Genomic DNA, 24,310 nt, shown 5'->3' on the forward strand with positions numbered 1-24,310 from the left:
AACCAACCCCCTTCCCCCCCCCACCACCATCATCATCATCAAGCTTTTTTCTTTTCCCTGGCTTGTTCAGTTTCTCTGAGCATCCAGATCGGCCATCGTGGTGGCAGTATTTTCTTTTTCTCTCCTTTTCCGGCACTGCTCCGTTCATGACTGGCTGTGAGGACTGTCTGGAGATCAGCATCTGACCGGTCGTACCGTGGCGCTCAACATCTTGGCTTTCGCTAACCCCAGAGATTCCACCCTGATTGATTGTCTGGGTTGTGTTTTAATGATTATTTTATTATTATTTTCGAAATTATATTATAGTGGTTTTATTTTATTTTTTGATTATTATTCTTTTCTCGTTTGATGTCTAGGTTTCTTGGCTTTCTTCTCCTCCCCTAAGGTAAGTATTTTAGTATGAATTCCTCTTTCTGGCATTTTTTATTATTTTCTTTTCTTTTCTCGTCCCCTGAAATGCAAACGATTTCGTTACTTATTCTAGTTACTTAAGTAGTATTTTCTTTTTCTTTTTTTTCTCTTGCTCATTCTCTTTTATGAATATAATTTATTTACACTCTTTCCCTATAATTCCTTATTCTGGTTTCATTCTCTTTTAAAATTACCAAATCCACCATCGCGGTCCCTCGACCCGCAGCTGAAGGAGGGAAAATTGTGGCTGCAGCTTCCTCTCGTCCTTTACCGGCCGGTTGGTCCTGACCTGTTGATTGTTCCCCAATCCTCCGCCTTCTTCTTATACTACTTAATACCTGCTAGTATTGCTGCTACTGCTGGTCTTCCCTCCCAGTCCCCGCCTGACGACCTTGCCTCTTTTTGTCTTTCTACTTTTTCTTCCTTCTCCTCTATACTCCTTTCGGCTTGACGCAGGGACATCAGAGAGAAAAAAAAAAAAAAAAGAAAAGGGAAAAGCAAAATAAAAAAGAATTTCTTTTACTTTACTGACTTGCCCTCCACCGTTTTCTCGTATCCCCCACGTGTGTATCTCTGCTGCTCTTCACTGGGGCTGCGGCTCGAGGTTATTTTTGGACGCCGCATTTACTGAGCCAACCGTGGGCTGTAATTTCTGGCCTCCGATCAGATTGGGTTTATCATCTTCTGCTCTTACTTCTTATAATATCCCGGCCTGGCCCATCTCCGCATCTGGTCTCTCCCCTCCCACCCCATCTTTCTTCCTGTCAACTGTCACTATTCCTATTACTGCTTCTCCTCCTTGCCTGAGACAGTCACTGTGCTCAAGCTTTGACTCTATTGTGATTGTTTCATCGCTTCGTCTTTGACCCTACCGCAACTCTCTCTGTTCTCTCCCTCGATCCCACCGTCTCGTTAGCCTTCATCGTCGCCATGGCTGGTCCCGGTGGTGGCCCTCCTCGCAAGAGCCACACCAAGTCTCGCTTCGGCTGCAAGACATGCAAGCGGCGGCACATCCGCTGTGACGAAACTTTCCCACAATGGTATGTTTATCTATTGTTTGCTTGCCTTCTGCAGACTGCAGCTGCGTGGAATCGCCGCTGACCATCACAGCCGGAACTGCACCAAGCACAACTGTCGCTGCGACTACATGGATGTTGCCACGGTCCACGACGACGCATCCTCTATGCGCAACGTACCCGACCTGCTCATGTCCGCCGAAATCGAAATGGAGATCAAAAACTGGCAGTTCACCGGCGTGGCTCCGTTTGCTGAGCTGCTGCAGTTCCCGCGTACCTGCTGGACGAAGCTCTCGCTGACTGATCTGCGCCTGATTCATCACATTGTTGGTCTGTCTATTGATCTCCAGCGACGCGGTCTCGCTAGCTGCACCATTTGGGCGCAGAAGATGCCTACGTAAGTGCGGGCTTAGCAGAAGTATGACGAATTTGCTGACGTTGGGTCTAGTTTCCTCGCTATTGCCATCTCTAATGACTTTGTTATGAGCGCCATTCTGACCATGTCCGCCTCCCATCTCGCCTGGATCACCCGCAATCAGGAGACGAAACAACTTGCCTACCACCACCGCGGTGTTGCTATCCAGGGCCTGCATAATGCCCTGGGGGCGTTTTCGAAGGACAACTGCGATGCAATTCTGGCTGCCTCGATTATCTTGTCGTGGCATGCGTCGGAGTGGCAGAGCTGGGCGTCTTTGCAGCAGGGTCTTACAACGGTAAGCATCTTTATTTTGTACGCTGATGGCGAGACTGACCCGAAGCAGGTATTGGGTTCCATGCATCCGATGTGGAAGCAAGAGTCCGAGTTGGCTATGTTTCTGGAAAATCAGCGGTACCTGGGGTGCACCAACACTCCCGTCATGTCGGGCTACCAGTTCCAAGACGAAGATCTGGCCAGCCTCGACCAAACAGTCGTGGCACTCCAGGCCCTGCAGAAGCGGGTTGCACATAACCATGAGCACTACCGCCGCATCGGGGAACTGCTAGAGTTTGTACGACACTTCCAACGAGACCTCCTCTCTCAAACTCCCGAACAGGCCTTTGAGCGCATGCAGCCGCTACGGAGATGGCTGTTCTGGCTTCCGCCTGCCATGTTGCGACCTGAAGATGCCGACATCGGGTCGCTAGCCATCCTGGCCCAGTTCTTCGGGGTTGGTGTGGTCCTCGACAGCCTCTTTCCGGACTTGGGCGGTGCCTACCTGGGCCCGCTCTCCATCAGCCCGATCGAAGAGATATACCGCATGGTAGTTGCTCGAAGCACTGCCGATCCTTTCCACCCCGATGCACACCTCGCATTATCTGCCATGGACCTTCCCCGTCATATCGTCGCCAAGTACAAAAGCCGGCTTCAGTGGTCTCCGCGCACCTCCCTTGACCACTACTCTCCTGCACCTCCCAGTCCGTATCACAGCCTCCACGATTACCGCCTCGCTTCGTCCTCTCCGTCTTCCGCCTCCGCCACGTACGCCCCTTACACCCCGCCTCTGCAGTCCCCTCCCGAAGTGACCATCGCCAGCCCCCCGTTTGACGTCAGCGGAGCCTATGTGACGGCACCGGCGTCGCAGGCCCTGTATCCGAGCTCCCCACGGCTGCTCTCGGACCCTCGTGACGATCTCTCGGACTACAGCCACGCGGGATCTCTGCAGCACTCCCCTGCGTTTCCGCCCCCATATCTTGGCGACGTGGTGTGCGGGGGACTGCCACGGGTGAACAATGGCGGGCTGGGGCTAAACATGCAGCTGTACGAAGAAACTCCGGTGATGGTTGGGGGTTACAACACGGCACCCGAGAGGGGATGGCACTAGGAGAACCTTGGAGTGATTTCAATTCTTTTCCTATGTTTTAATTTTATCATCATTAGCTATGGAGCGGATACGGAAAACGGCATAAAGCGGGATCAGATGAATTGGGATAGGACCGCCAGGGTGTTTTGGTTTGGATTTTCTTTTTCTTTTGTCTTGGATTTTTACTTGGGATGGGCGAAATAGAGGGATGGGATTGGAAACTGAAGCTGCCTGCTTGGCTGGTTGGTTGCTTATTTTCGTACGCTAGCGATATGAGTGATTATTTTGATCTGCATGCATGCATGACTGACTGAACTGTTTGGTTGGTTGATTTGATTTGATACTTGTTTCTCATGATACGCTGAAGTGCGTGGGATGATGTTCCTAATTTGATGTGACGAATAACCGATACGGTATATACCCAAACTGATGATGAACCACTCTCGAGATCGACTCGACTCTGCAATGCCAAGAAAGAAATAATAATAGTTGTAGCTGAAACAACGACAGTTTCACCACTTATCTAAGCGACAGATCGTATGCATGATCACCGTGCCCGACGTCCTAGCATGAACTAAGTGAGTATTCAAGTATGTTGAGTAAGGATGGTTAGTAGTATCTTTCTAATCAAAGTAACATCCCACCCATATGTTACTAAGGTACTCCCTGTTTCATCCCACCGATCATACCAGCTGAACTAACCCTTATATAGGCTAGTGAATAATTATGTATATAGTCCTCCAATTAATATACAAGGATTATAATCTCACCCCCTCCCCCTGTAGATACTAGTAGTTACTCCGTAATGATGAAGAAAGATTGTCGAGGACGGAGTGAGTGAGTGATCTACACGGCCCCCATGCAACACGTGTTTCTGGTGCTTTCTAGCGCTGGGACTAAGCATGGGGGTTTCTGACCCCTCCTCCCTCCCTAGCTTGTACTAAACCTGACTAAGTACTCTGGATTAGGAAGGTAAGAATTATTTTAAATTGGTTGGGATGAGTAGGGATGAGGATGAGGATGTGTGTGCATGACCAGGATGGATGGATGTCTGTGCAAATTTACTTGGCGAAAGTATGGGTGATGTGGTGGTGTAATGTGACCTGACCAGACTAAATTAGGAGATTTTAAATAGTAATAATGATTATACTTAAGGGAAAATCCAACAGGGTTTGAGCTGAAACCAACAGTTACTATTTATTTATTAATCTATATTATAGTGGTGGTGGTGGTGGTGGTGGTGGTGATTGAGGTGCGGATTGACCCCCTCCCACGTTTTTTCTTCTCCGTCTTCCGTCTTCCGTTCTTTTTTAGTCGGGTTAGGCTGTCAGCAGCTATGTACTTACTTAGTTAGTTCGGTATTTATTAGGTGGTTATTTGTTTGGCCACGTGTGTCTTAGTCTGGTCTATCCCGTAATCTAGTCTAGTCTAGTCTAGTCGACTAAGTAGACTAACGTGTATCTCGGCTAGTTTGTTAGTTGTTTAGGTGCTCGCTTATGACGTCTATGTTTGGTTCTCTTAGTCAGTCAATCTTGGTGATTTGCTTATCTGCTTGGCGGGTTTGTCTCTTGTCTTAGAAGTAATCTGCTATTATTGAGTGGAGCTGAGTAGTATCTGGTAGTGTCTGGAATGGGGTACTACTACTACTACTAGTACTAGTACTATGGCTGAGGCCTCGGGGTATTTCCGGATCGTAGGCGGGTTAGTCAATTAGTTACTGAGTAAGTCGTTGCTAGGGAATTCTTGTGCTAGTGAGTGATGCTGATTCAGGTGTTGTATGTGTGGTCTGTGTGTAAATGAGTCATCGCTGAATTACTTGCCATGTTTAGATCATGTAGGATGTTTTGTTGGGAGTTGACTATGTCTGAATGGATGGTGATATTAGGCCTACACTGCAAGGCTGTGGATGTTGTATGTCGTGATCAGACATGTAGGTGAGGCTTTGCTGTCGCGCTTTGATGCGCGTTTTTTTCTGCTTAGCTAGTGATCAAGATTTGTTGGTTCCCGGTCCTTTTCCTGAGTCATGACAGCGGGAGTAGGCTGTGCTGTGCTGTGTTGGACATCTGAAACGACGTCAAAGCTTTAGATGAGGGGTACTGCGGGATTATCTATCCTTCTGCTATGGCAATCAGATATCATATTGGGCGATGAAATCCTTCCGTAGCTAGTCAAAAGTGACACGCACTATAATAGTCAGTTCCTAGCTATGTTGGAAATCCATTCAGATATCTGTAGATACAACACTGGTGCCTGGTCGATCATTCCTGCACTGGCTGATCGTGTTGCTCGTCGAAAATGTCGAAGTCAACGTGGTGTTTCGGATCGAGGTAGCGGACTTCTCCTTTCTTTTTTGATATGTGGGACATCCTTGACATGTCCTCATCGGGTAACTGTGTTAGGTCGAGGTTCTCTACCATTCTGCTCTCCTGGACAGTCTTGGGAGTGACGGATATGTCTTGTTGGACGATCCAGGATAGTATGGTTTGGGCTGGCGAAAGCCCATTCTTTGCCGCTATTTTGGCTATCTTGTAGCTATTAGTCTCAGTAATGGTCACATGCATTTGAAGGATCTACATCTGGATCGCTCAACGGACCTGGTTCACAGCTGCTACTGGTTTGCCGCCGAGTGGTTGGCGAGCAGCTACGTGGATGCTGTTGATTTTGCAAAAGTCCACAAGCTCAACTTGGGGTACATATGTAGCGGGCCTTAAGTCAATCTAAACGCACACAGTAGGACAGCTCGAGTACGTACGGGTGAAGTTCGATCTGATTGACTGCAGGAGGAATTCTAGATGATTCGACAAGTCTCTTCAGCTTTAGGATATTGATGTTGGAGACCCTTAATCAACATGAGTGTTTGCATGCCATGTCAAGAGGTGCAGGCCTACCAATTATTTTTGCATTTCCCTTATCGACCAGTATCTCCATGGCTGTCCAGGTCGATGGATAATCTCTCGACAGTTCATGGTCAAGTGAGAGAACCTTAGTACACCGTAGTATGATATGGGTATACTCAAGGTATCTACCTTTTCATGAGGATGACGGATTGTATTGTATCCAGTCAAGAACTGTATGCATGGGGAACTAGAAATCAGTCAGTAATTATCGTGTGGAAGTGACCTCTGTCGTATAATGCATCAGATAAAAATCGACTATCCATCAAGAAGTCAGCCACATGCCCTGATGTACTGTGCAGCTGCTGCGTAGACAAACCATAGTCCAATTGCAGCCTCTCTAAGCTGAGGTCGAGGGCTCTCGACGTCGGAAACACGGTGCCATGTCTGAGCTCTGAACAGAGAGTCAGTTCTCGGTTGCAGCCACAAGCGCAGGTGCTTACAGCTTAGTGGTAATAATTATCTCCTCCAGAGATATCTCGCTCTTCTTGATGACCTCACCAACCTCCCTCTCATTTCCATAAGCAATAGCGGTGTCTGTGTGTCTGTAGCCGAAGCGCAGTGCTTGTAGAACACCCTGCTTTACGTTTCCGTTGCCATCATCACTTTGAAAGGTGCCGAGGCCGACAGCTGGGAATGCAAATGTCAGAGATGAAAAGGGATGCGGGTGGCATGATCTTTGAATATGCTGAGAGGGAAGGAGAATGACAAAGAAACAAACTCAAGGATGCAGGAAGTACCCCGCCCAAGTACCCCATCCACCGACAGGGGTGCTGCTAATCTCCACTCCGTGGGCGCTTATCCTTTCGACTTACATGTCTGCTTATCTGTAGTACTATACTAATCAGGTGCATGCCATAAGTGAAGATATATTCGTCGAGCATATCTCTTCTAATGAACAAGCAAAGTTCCGCGCATTGTTCCGATACTTACAAGAAGCCCAGGGAAATATAGAACAAACGTCATGACAAGACTGAGCTATTGCGGACAAAAAGATATACATGCCTTGATGTAAGGTGCAGATGTTCGCAACCAAACTATGATAACTGGCCTAAGTCACCTTAGATGCTGTCACAGAGCATCCTGGCATACTCCTCGTAGCCTCCCGGGTACTTTGCAACCAAATGTCTCATTTCTTCAATTACCCTGGTGGATGATTAGCGACTTAGGGACCAATTAGAATTGAACTGGACTTACGAGTTTCGAAAGCTAGCATCCTCGGGGAAGAGGGCCGCGGCTTGTAGATTAAAACGCCTGTTCCGAATAAGAACTCCTTCAAAAAAAATAGGTTGGATGGGTTCTTACAATGAATACAGCGCAATCCGGTCATTGTAGTCTTCTGTTGGGGCAGTCTTTGGAATAATTGAATGATAGGCATCAAAGAAGCTTCTGTCAAACCCATTTCGCTCAGGACGCCAATTGCCCAACTCGTCTGCAGGAACACGTTAGTGAAACTCAAAACTAGACTTACAAATAGCACATACACTCATTGTGCGCATAAAAGCTCGCAGGATCATATATAAGCGGCCGCCCTGTGGCTGAATCGACTGCGACATTTCCGCACCACAGGTCTCCATGGACGAGGGATGGCTTAATGGACCGCCCTCCTGTTTCCATTGGCCTTAACAAGCGGGGGATCACTTTGTCAATCATAGCAGTGTCTAGGCCTTCCAGCTCAGGCCACGGCCCACCACGTTCTATGTTCATATTTACCATGTGCCTAAATCCGATCGGGAAGAATTCCTCCCACGTGTCAATGTAGCCATTCTCCTGAGGCAGGTCGCCGTTGTATGTCACAAGGTGAAACCCGAATTTGCCGCTTGGCGAATCGCTCCTCGAATGGAGAAAGGCGATATTCTGGCAAAACTCTGCTGGTTTAGGAGCATGTTCCGCAAAGTCGTAGAAACGACAGAGATAATAATGTGCACCTGAAAGAGCTTTGATGGATCCCCATTTGATTGGCCTGGGAGTGAAGCTTCCAACTATGCTATGGATTGCCAAAGTAGATTCGAATTCTCCCTTGAGGGCTTCCCTGCCATGATCCCCAAATGATATCTGCCAAGAGCCTGTTTAGTAGAGCATAAGATGCGGGGTGTCCTCCAAAGTGTGTAAACATCGTAGAGGAGTTACTTTCATGAAATAGCTATCTGTGTGTTCCTGGGCCTCGACATCAATCCGATATCTCTGAGCCCAGGCCGAAGAACCAAGGCTAACGACTTTCAACGGTCGACGGAACAAAGCAAGTTCTGTTATTACTTTTGTTATTATCCAAACTTAGGGTGCAGATACGTCGCCAACACATTCATACCCAATAAAACAACATGGTCAATGATCCTTTTCTTCGAAATGCCGTCCGCCACAATTACTGGGGAGACTGGAAACGAGAATGCTTGACCATCGCACTGCGACATGATGCTGCAAATTGAGAATGAGCCTGTATGAGGCAGATGCAGCCGATGCGCGATGTCGTTGAACTGATGTGGGACTGTCATAACCTTTGAAAGCAAAGGAATGATTACCCCGCCGTGGTTGCCGTGTTCAACGAGCAGGGGTGTGATGGTGCCAAGTTCCACCGGGGAGCCCACTTGCCTAGCCCTTACACATCCTCTTCCAAAGGATTTCGTTTCAATACACCTATGACTGGGATTAGTAGATAACGCGGTGACAAAGCAATACTTATTAAGGAACTACACTGACATCACTCCAATATTATAACGTTGGATCGCCCCCTTCAAAAGGTGAAGAAAGCGCATGGATATCTGCAGAACAACATAATGGCAGCTAGTTATGTCGACAGTACACAAAATGTCTGCGGAATGCTTTCCCACGGCCTCCTTCCTTACTCCTCGGTTAACATCAACCATTCAAACTGGCTTGACAGAAATCAATAACACTTGAGGCTGGCAAAGAGTCGATCTACGAATCATACACTGCGCAGTGTGTCGCGCTGCATCCTATAGCCGCTCAGCCTGCATGAGTGCGATAGCACGGCGGGCAGCGCTTAACCGAGACATACGACTGGCTCGCGCCACGAGTATCCATTCGCTGCGCGCAGAATCTCAAAATAGCCCAATGCAGGGAGTCGTAAGCGAGCAGCTCCCAGTGAGGGGCACTGGTGATGGAATGTTTGAAGTTTTTATCACTTACCAGCACCTGGCACCCCTGTTGTTTAATTATTTAGACGTCGAGACAGAAGTCCGACGATATTGACATGCTTTTTTAATGGATAAGGTTGGCCTTGCAACTTTGAAAATCCAAAAAGCAGACGCTGAAACGAAACAGTCCGGAGGGAATGACACTACGGCGGATAGTTGTGGCTGGTTCAGGAGGTCGTTCGGCAGGCTCCGTATCGATCGAAGATCCAATGTTGCTCGAAGGCATACTGCTCTTAATGACAAGCCCTTACCTGAGAGTGAAGACTTCAAAGGACCTCTAGGTCTTCAACTGCTTCGCACCGTTTCAGAACCGCTCGTCGACTTTATCTTTATCCACGGCCTCGGAGGAGGGTCTAGAAAAACATGGTCCAATCACCAGACCCCTACCATTGTTGGCCCAAAGAATGATTATCTCAAGACCCCGAATTTGACCAAGTCCGTATATATAGCTTTGGATATAAAGCTGATTGGGCCGAAAAAACGGCCAGTGTTTTGAACATCCATGACTTTGCGCTGTCCTTGTTAGGAGAAATCAAATGCAATCCAGATATTCGTCGAAGCAATGTGAGTCATGCTCCTATCTCTATACTTACTTCCAACTGACAAATTAAAGACAAAATTGGTACTTGTGGCACATAGTATGGGCGGGCTGGTTGCGAAAAAGGTAGACCATTCCATGTCTAGTTCCGTCCGCTTCTGGGCTCACCATCCCACATGCATATATTCTCGCTCGAGAGGACCCTACTCTGAAGGAGATTGCAGCGCGAATGCATACATTATACTTTCTCGCCACACCTCACCGGGGCTCCGACCTTGCAACGACTCTCGCAAATGTTCTCAGGGTGTCCTTTGGGCCCAAGCCGTTTGTCCTAGAGCTAGAACGAAATTCCGACTCAATCCAGTCTATAAATGACAGTTTTCGACATGTTGCGGATTACTTGCACATATGGTCCTTCTACGAGACTCTTCCGTGCAGTTTCAAGTTGACAAGCGCTATTATTGTTGACAAAACCTCAGCCACTCTAGGTTATTCAAGGGAGCGATGCTCACTTCTGAACGCGGACCATAGGGGCGTGTGCAAATTTGACAGTCCTGCAGACCCAAATTATAAGACAGTACGGAATGCTTTTGTCACTACCATTGATTCCATTGTTTCTCAGGGTCAGTGGCTTCCGCCGTCATACATGCCGAGGTTATTCTTACCATTACTATCATAGATTCCAAGAATGCGAAGGCGGCCTTGGAGAAGCTGTCCAAACTGACTGGCATCAGTGATGCTCCAGATAATGACCGTTTGGCGCTGGACGAGCTGCGGGCTACCGGAACCTGTGAATGGCTGACAATGAGGAAGCAATATGCTTCGTGGAAATTGGGAGACTCCGATCGGGCCATCTTCTGGCTCACGGGTAATGCTGGCACAGGGAAATCAGTCATTTCGAGCTCTATAATCGATGACTGCGTGAAAAGCAATTTTCGATGCAGTTATTTCTTCTTCAAGCATGGCGATCGAGATAAGTCTACAATCACTAAGTGTCTCTTATCACTTGCCTTTCAAATGTGTCGAATGGATAAGAAGATCCTTGGACAACTTACCAAGGTCTCACCCGATTCTAGCACATGGGAGCAATTGGACGAGCGAACATTGTGGCGTGAGATATTCCTAGAGTTCATCTTCAAAGAGGTGAAGCCTACTTCATGCTACTGGGTCATTGATGCTCTCGACGAGTGTCTCAAACCCTGTCTCCTTGTTTCTTTACTTACAGAATGTCCTCCGTGGTTGCGAATATTTGTTACGAGTCGCAACGGGCTGAAAATGTCTCGATGCCATCCATCTCATTATCACGCCATTGGGGAATACACTTTACAGCCCCAGGATACGATAAATGATTTGAGAATATTTGTCAATTCGAGGTTTCAGTACCTACCCATGGCAGCTGATGACGATCAAGGAAGATTCCAAGCCAAAATCCTGGATATGGCTAATGGGTCCTTTCTATGGTTATCCCTCGTAATTCGGGAGCTCGAGACCACATTCTCCGAAGAAAGCGCAGAAAAGGTTATCAGTGAAACGCCTATAGAGATGCACAATGTCTACACGCGAATATTACAATACATACCTGCCCAGAGCCATAATTTGGTTCGGTCCATCTTTACCTGGACGTCGCTAGCGATGAGGCCGCTTTCCGTAGAAGAGTTGAAGCATGCCATTAAGATCGACACCGGTGAAACAGTTCACAGATTGGAAGATGCTATCAACACCAATTGCGGACAACTCATTAAAGTTGGCCGAGGACATGAAGTTCAATGTGTTCACCAAATTGCTCGAGCATTCTTGTTGGAGCAGGAAGAAATTTCGCCCTTTGTCATACACAGGCCTACAAGCCAATTGCGGATCGCAGAGCTCTGCCTAAAGGCATTAAGCAACTTCATCGACAATGCGCCCGGCAGACGAGGATCAGACGCACGTTCTCTGCCAGTCACTGCAGAGAGCAACATTGCTGACTATGCCGCAATTTATTTTTCTGACCATTTGAATGATTGCGCTATAGGAGACCCCAGCATATGGGATTTACTCCTGAAGTTTATGAAGTGTACTGCATTACCCTGGATTCAGTACCTCGCTGAGACAAGGAGACTACAGTATGTCATGCACAGCGCAAGGAACATGGCCTCATATTTGGCATGCAACAGTAAAAAGACGCCTATACCAAACGAGAAAAAGAAGCAGCTACGGAAGTGGATACACGACTTGCTAAGAGTGAATGCCAGATTTCGGGTAGCCTTGGACACTTGCCCTTCAGCAATCTATACAGTCATCCCATCACTCTGCCCTTCGGAGTCAATGATATGGAGACAATACACCTCGCGTCCTCGTGGCATCATACTCAAAGGCCTTGAAGATGATGGCTGGAGTGAATGCATGTCTCGAATTGATTATGGTACCTCACGGACGACTGCAATCGCCCATGGAAATTTTCACTTTGCTGTTTCGTTGTCCGATGGAAGTATCACTCTTTATCTTTGGGAATCACTGGAAAAGAAGGCCATTTTCACCCACGAAGAGCGAGTGACAATACTTAAATTTAGTGATGATGACCAGTACTTGGCCACCAGTGGCCGGCGCAAAATCAAAGTCTGGGATTTGCAGACATTAAGACAAGTGCGAACTTATGATGTCCCGCTCCAACCTCTAAAAGTCACATTTCATGAGAATAGCAGTGTTTTAGTGGCCGCTACTCGAGGAAATTACACAACTTCTTGGATTCTTGAAGACGAAGAAAGCTTGGGAGACACTCGTCCATGGACCCAGCGTTTCCAAGAAGTAACAGGACAGACCAAACCAACTCAGCCTCCAGCAATGGCTCTTTTGTCCAATGATGGCTCTTATCTTGCAGTCAGCTACAAAGGCCGACCGGTATATGTGTTTGAGATGACGACATCGTCTCTCGTTAAAGCCTGTTACAGAAACAGTAATATGGCCATCGAATACACTGTCGATGGCATGGTATTCAACCGAAATCACAATGTCCTGGTGGTCTCGTATGGCGATGGAGAGCTTGTGGTCTATGACCTGTATACTGCTGAGTTATGCTACCGCAGACAGAATGTCTATGCTCATACTCTCGCCTGTTCCCCAGATGGTCGCAAAATTGTCACTGGCAGCTCTCGTGGCACTTTGAGTATCTTTGAATTTACCGGGGCCCAAGGGACAAGCCTAGCACTCATACATCGCATCAATTCGTCTGAAGATGATATCCGCGGGATTTCATTCAGTGCCGACAGCCTGCGGTTCGCTGATATCCGTGGTGCTCAGTGCCGAGTATGGGGACCGGAAATTCTGATTGGGGTAGAGTACGAAGATGATAGTGAAAGCGACTTCAGTCAAGCAAGGACCCTTGAGACTACTTTAAATCATATGGAACGAGCCGCGGACGTTCAAATAACAGCTATCTGCCCGCACCCAGATGGAAGGTACCTCTTCTGTGGTAAGGAAGATGGATCCGTCATGTGCTTCGACGGACAAACCATGCGACAGAAAGAAGTGTGTCGGCACGCTCTGGGTACTATGATAACCTGCGTGGGATACTGCAGAAGAGGCGGGCTCCTTGTCACAGCAGACGAGTCCAGTCGCATCCTTGTGTCCAGAATAGAGCCCAAAGCGGATGGAGATGAGCTGATTACTGCTGTGAACGAAATACGATCCGGTGAGCCTGTATTGGATCTGCTGTTCAACACGAGCGGAACAAAGGTCCTGATTGAGGGCAGACACTGGGTCAAGGTGTGGACGTTGTCTGGAGACCAGGTTGACTTTCATCTCCGTCTAGATGACTTTAGCCATGACCACGAAATTCTTCAGCACCCTCAGCGTCCAGACTCTTTCTTGGTTATAGGTGCCGGTCAAGCCTATGTGTACATGTGGGACCGTCCTGAAGACCCGACGGGTGAAAAGTGTCTGAAGGAAAAGCCACTTAATGATGATAGAAACGATGGAATAGCTTCACGGCTTGACACCTTGAATAAAACTGGAAGACCAATGAGTGCTGGGAAATTCGTTGCTACGATCGGCGAAAAACATGCACATAAGAAGGCTCCACAGTCCAAGTTGAGAGTTTGGGAAGCAACTGAACTCCACCCGGACAACGAATGGCCCAATGAATATCCTCTTCCAGACTTCCAGAATATATCCAGCAGAATACATCAGATTATCGGCGTCTAGGGGGGCCTAATTCTGTTTGTGGATAGCGACTTCTGGGTTTGTACTGTTGATCTGGCTCAATGGAATACCAACAGGCAGGGCGCATGGCGGCATTTCTTACTTTTATCAGAGTGGAGAGGAAGCAACGCAAACTTTCTTATTGAGTATCTACCCGCCACCCGCGACTTTATGGTCGTACAGAGGCATAACGTGCTTGTTATCAAGCGCGGGCTCAATGTTGCGGTGCCGTTGGAATGGCCTGCAGCACTTGGTAGCGTTACCTCGGAATAAAATAGACAAGCCAGAACGCGAAATAAAAGCTTAAAATGCAGTATCCTGCTACCCTGCAATTGACGAAACGGAATTATGTCCACGAACACTGTGAGAATACGTGGCTTTTATCTGTTTTCCAGCTGTCGGCTAGTCATCCGTCCTTCACACACCATAGGTCTGGAGGAAGAACGCATTTCTTGGCTCATTTGCCTGCATGCCTTCGCTTCTAGTCTAGAGATAGCATAAATAAGGCAGACATAGATTTCCGGATGATTATTGGCCATACCTCCCTGTCAGGGCACAGGCTGATATGCCGGCTCCGATCCCGATTCCGTTTCCGGCCATGAGTCCGACCCGGTTCCTCCGACAGCAATGCTGATTGGCCCGGTCGAGGTCGGTTCTATCTTTATTGCCATCTGTTGTTGGTACTTTCTCTGGATCCTTGTCCTGCTACTCTTCAAGGACCTAGCACTGACAGTTTTATAATCTGTCTGTTTCCTTTACAGATGGACCAGCTCAAATTCTTTTGTCACTTCCTTCCATGGTGGTCTGACGCGGTATTCCTTGGTCTCTTACTGAAGTGAGATGCACCGACAACATCGGAGGCGACATGCCTGCGCCAGGTGCATTCAACTCAAGGTTAAATGTGTCCCAACCCGAGATTCAGTCCTAGGTACACCGAGTTGCGAACGTTGTATGCGGCTCTCCCAGCCTTGTATAGCCCCACAGACTCACGGGACTGGCAATTACAGGTCAGCCTCATCACATTTTCAGGGCACTATTTGAGGCTGACGCTCTGTTGAAAAGTAGGAAAAGTCGCATTGACACCATGCAGGAGCAAGTAGACAGTTTAGTCACTCAGGTGGCATTAATGAAGGTACTTGCTCCAATCCTCGGTAGTGGACCAACCTATTGAATTATCCTTACCAGAGAAGTAGTAATGACAACCTACCTTTTCGAACACCAAAACCTCAATTCCACCTCAGCAAAGACGATTCAGGCTATAGCAATCATCATGGGTTACCTGCTGGTAACTCACCATCAGGGATGCATGCAGAAATGGACTTTATCTCTCGTGGGCTTTTCACTCTCCTAGAATGTGAAGAGCGTTTGGCAAAGTTTCGCTTGCATAAGATGCCCCTGTTTCCCTTCGTCATGATCCCCACTCAGCTGGGTGTTCCAACACTTCGGCAGCAATCTCCCTTTCTCCTGCTGTGCATCGTGACCGCCTGCCTGGAGCACAAACCATCGTTACAACTAAAGATGGAACAAGAAGTCAGGAGGTCCATCGCCACTCGCTTGGTAGCCAACTTGGAGAGGAGCTTGGATCTGCTCTTAGGACTTTTGGTCCATGTTGCCTGGAGTTATTATCACTGGCCTATCTGTGATTCCCGGTGTTCTATGTTTCTGCAAATGGCGGTCATGATTGTTGGGGATCTAGGCCTGGACAAAGGAGACTTAAAGATGCAGGCTTCTCCGTTTAACAGCCAGGTTGCTAACCAGGTAGAGATTGATAGCGCTTGCTGGACCTCGGCGGCACAGCGGGCTCTTCTCGGATGCTATTATCTTTCTTCGAGGTGAGTTAATAGGACGTCCCTTCTTCCGGGAATTAGAAGCTTACATTCATGACATCCATAACAGGTCACTGTTCTTTCGAGGACAGCTAGTCATGAAATATACTGATTGGGTTAAAAGGTGCACTGAGATGCTTGAACTAAAGGCAGAATACCCTACCGATGTAGTGCTCGGGGTATATACAAAGGAGTATACACGCTTCAGGACTGATTGGTCGCCTGTTGGGAAGCATTTCTTGGGAGCAGATGAGAGCATGGCCTGGTGGAAGCTATCTGACTCCCTCGCACTGCAACAAAAGCATACAGAGGAACTTCTCCGTAACCAAAATCTCTGGGACAACCGTGAGTCATCCCCTAAAAATATACTGCTGTGTCAGGCACTAACATCTACCAGGGGCTGTGCGCCTAGAGCTTAGTGCAACATCAATACTAGTTCTTGGACGGCACCACTGCACTCCCTACTGTGATCTACAGCAGCTTCAAGCATTATCCTCGTCAGCATACAATACTATCAACATGTTTCTTGCAATACCATTACCAGCGCTCGTTCACCTGCCTGCTTCATCATACAATATGTTTTGGTACAGCCTTCTGCTTCTCTCCAAGCTTCACCTGCTATTCCATGCGCAGTTTGACAACCCTGGAATCCAAAGACATGACATACACACCCTCGGACTTGCCCTGGTGAAGAAAATGGAAGGTAATCAGAAGATGACGCTTTGTCAAATTGCGAAAAGATATTGAGAAGCATGTTGGTTTGGCTGGAGAATACAACGTGTGAGCAGCAGCAAGGGAAGATTGACCTCTCAACACAGGGATCAGTATATGAGCACAAAAGTACTAGGTTGCATCATCTCGGTCCCAATGCTTTGCGGGGGCACGCAAAAGAAGTGACAAGTAGCCGAACTGGTACGTGTGGATGTCGTTCTCCGATCGCCACGCATGAATCACCTACAGTGTATCCAGGAAGTGAAAGAGAAGATCGCGAGATGACTTTGTGGGAGAATATGTTGGATGAGTTTGACTGGCACGAGGACCCATCCGGCTCCGATAGTAAGTGACAACATGGTGGCCGGTAAGGAATTAATGTAACTATAAGAAAGATACAACTACAGTTTGACACGATTTTCGATTGATTAGATTAGATACGAGTCAAGAGCTCCACAGCTCATCATTGGTTCAGTGACGGCACAGATCGGCGGAGTTCCCCTGCACACAGCGGAAGTGGGACACGTCGCCACTGCTCGAGCCAAACAATAGCTCTGGGGATGATCCGGTTCTCTGAGGAGAGTATGATGAATATTCGGTATTTAATGTACACGATGAACCGAGCGATCCGGTGGTTGATTCCTTCAAACGCCTTCAAAAGTCTGTGTCCAGGTGCATACTGACTGTTCCACATTATTCCCTTTTTCCACAACCAGATATTGAGCAACAGTTTCACGTGAAGCACTTGAAGGAGATTATTTCCGTAATGGCTACATGATATCCGACGTTTCACGGATTTAACCCTGGAGTGGCAGCGGGACGACGGGGATTCTGCACAAACCGGGGCCGCTGCCGATCCAACTGCTGATCTTAACCCCCGTTCCTGAACGACATATAGACATGGAACGACCCGTTGGAACTGTGTTCCTGGCCAGACCTCTTGCGCTTTAACCATCCACCATGCGTTATCTCTCCCTTCTATCCGCCCTCGCCGCCACCGCACTAGCCCAGACGCCCCCGGGAAGCTACCCATCCACCAACAAGAACTTTGGTGTCGCCTTTCCCAATGCCACCGTGACCCCTGGTACCTGGGTGACCCCGGATGGTTCATACTCCGCCCCTTATACAGTGTAAAATCCAAACTAACTCCAAGCGAAGACCTCACCAGCCAGCCAGCTATCTATGTCACCGAGAACCTGAACAAGGATGCCACCTACATGGTCGTGATGCTCGACCTCAACATCCCTGATTCTGATGTCACCACCGCCGCTTACTACGACACTCTCGTCCCCGGTTTGGCTGTCAACACCACCACCCGCCTGCACTGGTGGGGTGGCAACTACACTATCCAGAACGGACGCTTCGTTAACTCCAGTGATGCTATCTCCGAGTATACGGCTCCTCGTCCCCGCGACAGCACCAACCACACCTACACGTTGTATCTGTTTGATCAGCCCGAGGGATATGTGCCTTTTGAGGAGGCTGCGAACGGGACTTATTACTCGCAGACTGCTTTTGCGCGGTTCAACTTCACTCTGGAGCCGATTTTGAGGGCGGTTGGGGGGCCGGTTGCAGCTAATTATTTTTTGAGTGATGAGATCTAGACTGTCACACAGCCTGGATAGGTCATATATATGCTTTACGGTCAGCTCTTTGTGTATTAGTGTACCATACTCAGGATTGAATGATTACTATGCAGAAGAGTATAAGACTCAGTAACAGCCAAAAGGCACCAAGATAGGTGCAATATGACCATTACTTGATCCGCTAAGCATGGAAGAGACCTTGAATTGTTGACAGAATAAAATGATATGAGCCCTAATCCTCTCGATCAATATAGGGGAATATATTGGTACATGCGACACACTTAAAACTGAATCAACGGCGACATGATACTGCGTCCCACATTACCTACCTGTAGTGGTTCTATCAATTAAAGCTTATATATGATGTGCATTCTTAGCTCCAAGACTCAGATCTCTTATCTTCTACCAATTGGTGGAGCGGTTAGCTCAAGTGCACGACTGGCGTAATTACTCCTAAAGCGCACTAGGAGTGGGTTCCGACAGGTGTCAACACAGGGTTGAACGACTAGCTCAGACATGAAGTTATACCATGAATTGAAAAGCAAAGGCTACTATAATCTCTATTGGGGAGGACCATGAATATTTCATAGTTATGAGGTACATAAACATCCAAACTGTTATCTCAAGTTCACTAATCGAAAATACAGACCCTCAATTATGTGCCTCGGCAGAGTGGGGGCCACTAACTAACTAGCCTTGGCAGCCAAATAAATGCCCCTCCGTGAACCACCACCCATAATCATTTAGTTTAAACTCTACTACTTCTTTGATCATAAGGTGTCCCCGTCCCCAACTATCCCCATCTCACTAACTACCAACAAAGCCAAGGTCCACTTTGATAGGGTGTTTCGTCAATCCCACTGCTTACGCTGACACTCACAAGCATTCAACAAGGCTGAAAGCTACCCCTCAGCCAAACCCATCGTATATTTACCCCAATCTCACCCTACTTCCCCTTCCAAGTGCAACCGTCAATTCATTCTCAAACAAAATGGCATCCACCGTCTACCCCAACCTAGCCAAAAAAGCCACTCTCTCCGACGGCACCACCTACGGCTACGTCTTTGTCCCCGCCACGGACGGAAAACCCACCTTCCTATTCCTCCACGGCTACCCCTCTACCAGCTATGACTGGCGGCACCAGATCGCATTCCTGCAGGAGCGTGGATACGGTGTAATTGCGCCCGATTTGTTGGGTTATGGCGATACCGACAAGCCGACGGATCTGAAAGCGTATCGTCTGAAGGTGATGAGCCAGCAGGTGGTTGAGATTCTGGATCGCGAGAATGTCGATCGGGCGGTGCTGGTCGCGCATGATTGGTATGATGCCTGTCCTTCATTATATAAGTATGTCAATTGCATGAATGAATACTAACAGGGGCTTAAGGGGCGTCGGTCTCGCCTCCCGCGTGGCTTATTACTATCCCCAGCGGTTCTACGGGTTCGTGAGCATTGCCGTCGCGTATAATGCCCCTGGGCCGAAGTTCGATCTCGGTATGCGTCCTGTCTATTGCCCATATGAATATGACTATCGAGGATAGATTTCTGACAATGATAGACGGTCTCCTCAAACACACCGAGTCCCTCTTCGGATACCCCGTCTTCGGGTACTGGCTTTGGCATAATACCGTTGAAGCAGCTGATGAGATGGCAGCTCATGTACATCCATCCCTATCCTCACTCCTGAAGATATACTAACGAATCTACAGCCCCAATCCGCTTTCAACCTCATCTACCCGCAAGACCCAGCAATGTGGAAAACCGACCTCGCGCCCATCGGCAAAGCAGCCGAATGGGTCCGCTCTGGCAAAACCACCCCTCTCCCGTCCTGGCTCACCCAGGAAGACTACGATATCCATCATCGTGTCTTCTCAGAGGGTGGATATGCCGGTCCGTTGTCGTGGTATAAGGCTGCGATTCGCGGCATCAATACCGAAGATGAAGCGGGTATTGAAGGTGGAGTGGGGAAATGCACTGTGAAGAATCTGTATATTGCTGCTAAGCAGGACTATGTTTGTCGGATGGAGGTGGGGTCGCATATGACGACGACGAATGTGGTGGATTCGAGGATTGAGGTGGTGGATGCGGGTCATTGGGTGCAGTTGGAGAAGCCGGATGTTGTGAATGAGTTGTTGGTTGGGTTTGCGGAGGAGGTTACGAAGTAACTTTACTTTTACTTCTTATCGGGGGGAGTAGGTTCGGTGTATCTATCTATCTATCTAAAAATTATGTAAATGCTTGCAAACTATGATCATAATCAGGCATCACCCACTTCAATATCCATTCCGACTGCAACACCTCTTCAATGGTCAGTCTCTCTTCCGGCTTGAATCTCAACATCCCCCGCATCAGCTCCAAAATGGCAGCAGTCTCATCATCACCAAAATCCCCTACTCCACCCTGCCGTCGATAATCCCTCACTCCCTGCTCAAATGCTAGGTCCAAAACAGGCCATACCTCGCGGCCTTCCACTGGACGCCCATCTTCGTCAAAGAAATAGCTCCGCTCTTCCCATGCACTATACCACGTCTGCGGCATAGGCCCAAGAACATCAATCTGCTGAGACGTGACTTCATCCTCTGGCGCCTCGGTGCTGAAAATAGCCTTCATGCCCAGAATCTCCCACACAGCAGTAGCTAAACTCCAAATGTCCGCAGGGTACGACAGAGGCGCCTGGGGCTCAAACAGAGCCTCGGGTGGGCAGTAAGGCACAGGGGTGTGGCAATACTCTCCAGAGCGAGGGGATGAGACTGGGGAAAACGCCTCTCCGAAATCGCTCAAAAGAACGGGGGCGTCTTGCGATGTGAATTCCTCGGCTTTTTTTTTCCGAGGTAAAGAGGTAGCACTGCTTTCGGTGGAACATGGGGTGGAAGTGAGCCTCCATTGCGCTGTGTGACTGGCACCGTCTCGGGCTTTCCATATTGCTCGTAGAATTCCTCAGTAGAGGGACTGTCGAAGCTTGCTGGTAGCTTCACCAAGATGTTACGAAGATGGATATCTTGTCCTGTAAGCATTGACTTGAATAGCTGGGATTAGGGGATTGACTCTGAGCTTACCTCCGTGAACATAGCCTTGGGAGTGCATATAAGCGACAGCTAGTATAAGGCCCCCCGATAACGCACGAGCAACGTCAAGGGGGAAAAGACGGCTGAAAGAGACTTCTCTGAGGTTGCGTCGTGCGGGTGTCGTTGTATAGCATGGATGCGTCCCGTTGGGACCAGTCACCTCGAATTCATCTAACGGTACTGGGATGGAGTCGAGGCCCGCGCGAACAGACGATGGCACTGAAGTGGGCTCCGAAAGAGCCCGCAAGATCTTAGTTTCATGCGGAAGGGAATTTGCTATGCCTACTTTGACAGCGACGTAGCGTTTCAGGTGGGTGTCGCGGGCGAGCCATACGGTCGAGTATCCCCCGTATCCGAGCTTGTCGACGATGCGATATCGGTCATGTAGTAGATCCCCTACCATGACGGGATGGTAGCCTCCGGGTCTATATTTTTCGAGAGACTCGGCGCCGTCAATCCAGTTGTACTTGAGGTATGATTCGCTTGATGAGTTGTTACTGCCTGACGTCATACTTGAATAGTGGGAGCGGAATTTTGAGATATATTGAAGCTTTTGATATACTGTGAAGAGAGCTTTGCTTGGTTCTGACTGGTTCATGTTATATTTGGGGAGTTGGTATTGGGGTTTGGGGGTTGTTGTGTACGAGGCTGTGTGGTGACGCGTAATGGGAACGGGTGTAGGCCGTTTGACGCGATGGATGGGGCGTTGGTGGCGGAGTAGACGCCATTGTGAGGGCTTTGGTATTACTCGAGAGATAGTTAGCATTGAATAACGCGTCGTGTCTGATGGTGAGGGATGGTGTTGAAGTGGTTGTCGGTTGTTGTTATGTATGGAGCCGTGATGCGGCAGATCTACAAGGGGTCGTCGATCCTTGTGTCACCTGTCACTCCGTGGACATAGAATGGTCTTCAGTAAGTAATAATAAATGTGATAGGCGACAAATCTTCTACTAGGATATGCAAGTCTCACACATACTCTAATAACGTCCAAGTGATCTGCCTCGATGATCAAAAGTGCAATTCCAACCCCACATCATCCCCCTCTCTGTAGAGTTGATCATCATGACCATCAACCAAAAAATCAACATTGGAATCACCTCTTCGTCTCCCTCACCTCCCCCAACACCACAATCCCCAACTTCCCCCGATCCGACCATCCATGCTCATCCTCCTGAATTGCTCTCGCAATCTCCGGCTCTCCCAGTTTCGCCTGAAACCGCTCGAACGCAGCCTCGTCCTCGAAAGTCAGTTCCGCTATGGCGTCGAATGAGAAGTCACTCTGTCGTCCAAGTAGCACGGTCGTAGGATATGTTCCCTCTGAATATGGAGTAGTAGGACGATCAATATAGCTTCGTCGATGGGAGAGAGGAAAATCAGGACCCGTAAGACGCTTGACTAGTTCGATGTGCGCTTCTAGACGGGATTTGAAAGTTGAAGGGGAGGTATCTGGGAGGCGAGTTGCCTTGAGGAGGATCTTGAATGGCATTCGAATTTCCTTGCTGTGTTTCTTGGCTTTATTGTTTGAACTGGTTCTGATTCTTGGTTTGGGGTGTGGAACTGGGTTGGTGACGGGGGGATTGATGGGTTGATGGGTCGGTGGGTGGAGATTTCCCCTTCTCCATGTAAGGGGCATGGACAATACGTAGTCCGTTGCTTGGCGGGTTTGTTACATTTTATGCTGACTAGACAGCAGGATAATAGTATATGTACAAGTATGAAATTTCCTGTCTAAAGGTACTGCAGTTAATGCACATGAAAGTTTTCTAAAGTATAGGTCACATGTGGACAATAAGATAAGCAAGTGAGTGTAAGAAAGCGTAAGCAAGATTTGTGAATGAAGGTAAGAAGGTAACATAGCAAGAGAATGTGTGAAGCATCGTACAGAAACAAGAGAGTGTGTGGAGGCATCGTACAGAAAAAGGAGGACAACAAGTCCAAGATTGGCAGCAAGGCTCAGCTCATGCTCGAGTTTGATCAATTAATAGCAGCCCCGCTAATAAGCAGGAGTCGCTTTAGGCATAACCATCATGGTGGACGGGGTATAGGCAGGAACTCCTGGTGTGCGAGAAGGCGTCGCCGCACTAGAGGCGCAGGAGCTAGATGTCTGGCTGGATGACCACAGCGCATTATCCGCCACACCACCATACAAAATTTGCCACACAGGTTTGTTGCAGGCGTTCTCGTTGTACTGGAACAGCCAGTTGTTTTCACCATCCGTGCCAGTGGGCGTGTAGTAGTATTCAGCCGGCTCAGAAGTCAGCCCAAGAGCTTGGTTGACTGTTGATGCGATGCGCGAGATTTGAGACGCGTACTTTGCGCCTTGTCCGTTGGCGGCAACAGGCGTGCCAATGTAAATCTCAGTGCCAGGGTCGGGGTACGCGGCGGAGCCGGTGAGCTGTGGCAGCTTGAGGTTCACGTCGTTCGTCAGGTAGCTGATGATGTTGGTCTGGAATGCCTGCTCGTTGAAGGCGACAGTGCCGTTCTGGCTCGACACAAATCCGGGGGATTCCCACAGGTGCGCCTCGTACACAGCGTACTTGGAGACAACGTAGAGAACAGTACATCCGCGAACATTGGCCTGGGAAAGGCTGCTTGTACCGCTGCCAAAAACAACGGATGTGGATGTAGTTACGCCGCTAGTGCTCTTAGCAAGGGGCTGTGCGGTCTGCATCTGGGTGGACATCCAGGTGAGGAAGCTGGAGGCCCTTTGAGTCAGCCCTCTGCTGAATAGACCGGACCGTCTAAATGACGTGCTTGAGGTATCGGTCGTGTCAGTTGACAGGCATTCAGTGCATTGCGGGCTGCACAGTTCCGAGACAGCTGCGCTTGAGCTGGCAGCTGGAGAAGCGGAGGATGAAGTGGCAGGCGAGGTAGTGGTAGCTGAGCCATCATCAGAGTCACCAGAATCATCTCCGGTATCGTCTCCAGTGCCGTCGCCAGTGTCGTCGCCAGTATCATCACCAGACTCGTCACCAGAGTCGTCTCCGGTATCGTCTCCGGTATCGTCTCCAGTGTCATCACCAGTATCTTCGCCAGTGTCATCGCCGGAGTCATCTCCAGACTCATCGCCGGTATCGTCTCCAGTGTCATCGCCAGAATCGTCGCCAGAGTCGTCACCAGTGTCGTCACCAGTGTCATCTCCGGTATCATC

At 48.7% G+C, this 24,310-nt stretch overlaps 10 protein-coding genes across 10 annotated transcripts in view; 6 read left to right on the forward strand and 4 right to left on the reverse strand.

Annotated features, from left to right (window-relative positions):
- The first annotated feature begins 902 nt into the window (after positions 1-902).
- Positions 903-3,646, forward strand: BO87DRAFT_363653 (putative C6 transcription factor RosA-like). The gene is made up of 4 exons (XM_025621699.1): positions 903-1,451; positions 1,522-1,824; positions 1,876-2,140; positions 2,189-3,646. Exons 1-4 carry the CDS (start codon positions 1,342-1,344, stop codon positions 3,227-3,229), a joined length of 1,719 nt encoding a protein of 572 aa, XP_025477339.1. The 5' UTR covers positions 903-1,341; the 3' UTR covers positions 3,230-3,646.
- A 1,820-nt stretch (positions 3,647-5,466) lies between these two features.
- BO87DRAFT_398947 (Aldo/keto reductase) lies at positions 5,467-8,513 on the reverse strand (the record flags this gene model as incomplete). The annotated part of the gene is made up of 14 exons (XM_025625397.1): positions 5,467-5,733; positions 5,803-5,914; positions 5,961-6,022; positions 6,125-6,190; positions 6,235-6,276; positions 6,329-6,360; positions 6,422-6,462; positions 6,546-6,732; positions 7,178-7,248; positions 7,300-7,356; positions 7,408-7,534; positions 7,587-8,157; positions 8,233-8,375; positions 8,411-8,513. 14 exons carry the CDS (start codon positions 8,511-8,513, stop codon positions 5,467-5,469), a joined length of 1,881 nt encoding a protein of 626 aa, XP_025477340.1.
- A 742-nt stretch (positions 8,514-9,255) lies between these two features.
- BO87DRAFT_115249 (uncharacterized protein) lies at positions 9,256-9,913 on the forward strand. Its single transcript, XM_025617910.1, has 3 exons — positions 9,256-9,333; positions 9,385-9,821; positions 9,871-9,913. The coding sequence occupies exons 1-2, from the start codon at positions 9,325-9,327 to the stop codon at positions 9,751-9,753; spliced, it is 378 nt and encodes a 125-aa protein (XP_025477341.1). The 5' UTR covers positions 9,256-9,324; the 3' UTR covers positions 9,754-9,821; positions 9,871-9,913.
- BO87DRAFT_460935 (uncharacterized protein) lies at positions 9,574-14,100 on the forward strand. Its single transcript, XM_025629057.1, has 3 exons — positions 9,574-9,821; positions 9,871-10,418; positions 10,475-14,100. Exons 2-3 carry the CDS (start codon positions 10,025-10,027, stop codon positions 13,972-13,974), a joined length of 3,894 nt encoding a protein of 1,297 aa, XP_025477342.1. The 5' UTR covers positions 9,574-9,821; positions 9,871-10,024; the 3' UTR covers positions 13,975-14,100.
- A 498-nt stretch (positions 14,101-14,598) lies between these two features.
- Positions 14,599-16,861, forward strand: BO87DRAFT_398949 (uncharacterized protein; the record flags this gene model as incomplete). The annotated part of the gene is made up of 7 exons (XM_025625398.1): positions 14,599-14,651; positions 15,037-15,103; positions 15,157-15,803; positions 15,868-16,142; positions 16,195-16,484; positions 16,538-16,709; positions 16,767-16,861. 7 exons carry the CDS (start codon positions 14,599-14,601, stop codon positions 16,859-16,861), a joined length of 1,599 nt encoding a protein of 532 aa, XP_025477343.1.
- A 283-nt stretch (positions 16,862-17,144) lies between these two features.
- On the forward strand, positions 17,145-18,112 carry BO87DRAFT_363659 (YbhB/YbcL family Raf kinase inhibitor-like protein; the record flags this gene model as incomplete). The annotated part of the gene is made up of 2 exons (XM_025621700.1): positions 17,145-17,613; positions 17,667-18,112. The coding sequence occupies exons 1-2, from the start codon at positions 17,469-17,471 to the stop codon at positions 18,110-18,112; spliced, it is 591 nt and encodes a 196-aa protein (XP_025477344.1). The 5' UTR covers positions 17,145-17,468.
- A 746-nt stretch (positions 18,113-18,858) lies between these two features.
- Positions 18,859-20,355, forward strand: BO87DRAFT_363663 (alpha/beta fold hydrolase). Its single transcript, XM_025621701.1, has 4 exons — positions 18,859-19,414; positions 19,482-19,588; positions 19,653-19,753; positions 19,804-20,355. The coding sequence occupies exons 1-4, from the start codon at positions 19,086-19,088 to the stop codon at positions 20,257-20,259; spliced, it is 993 nt and encodes a 330-aa protein (XP_025477345.1). The 5' UTR covers positions 18,859-19,085; the 3' UTR covers positions 20,260-20,355.
- Positions 20,321-21,670, reverse strand: BO87DRAFT_428107 (kinase-like protein; the record flags this gene model as incomplete). The annotated part of the gene is made up of 3 exons (XM_025627438.1): positions 20,321-20,905; positions 20,956-21,092; positions 21,151-21,670. 3 exons carry the CDS (start codon positions 21,668-21,670, stop codon positions 20,321-20,323), a joined length of 1,242 nt encoding a protein of 413 aa, XP_025477346.1.
- Positions 21,671-22,252: 582 nt separating this feature from the next.
- On the reverse strand, positions 22,253-22,708 carry BO87DRAFT_339373 (EthD domain-containing protein; the record flags this gene model as incomplete). Its single annotated transcript, XM_025620617.1, has 1 exon — positions 22,253-22,708. The coding sequence occupies exon 1, from the start codon at positions 22,643-22,645 to the stop codon at positions 22,253-22,255; it is 393 nt and encodes a 130-aa protein (XP_025477347.1). The 5' UTR covers positions 22,646-22,708.
- Positions 22,709-22,942: 234 nt separating this feature from the next.
- BO87DRAFT_441242 (uncharacterized protein) overlaps positions 22,943-24,310 on the reverse strand; it is a 1,585-nt gene continuing 217 nt past the window's right edge. Inside the window, exon 2 of the mRNA XM_025627992.1 lies at positions 22,943-24,310. Coding sequence (XP_025477348.1) covers positions 23,153-24,310 — 1,158 coding nt within the window. The 3' untranslated portion in view covers positions 22,943-23,152.

This window comes from Aspergillus neoniger, assembly GCF_003184625.1.
Source record: "Aspergillus neoniger CBS 115656 unplaced genomic scaffold BO87scaffold_26, whole genome shotgun sequence".
In the NCBI taxonomy this organism is placed as follows: Eukaryota; Fungi; Ascomycota; class Eurotiomycetes; order Eurotiales; family Aspergillaceae; genus Aspergillus; species Aspergillus neoniger.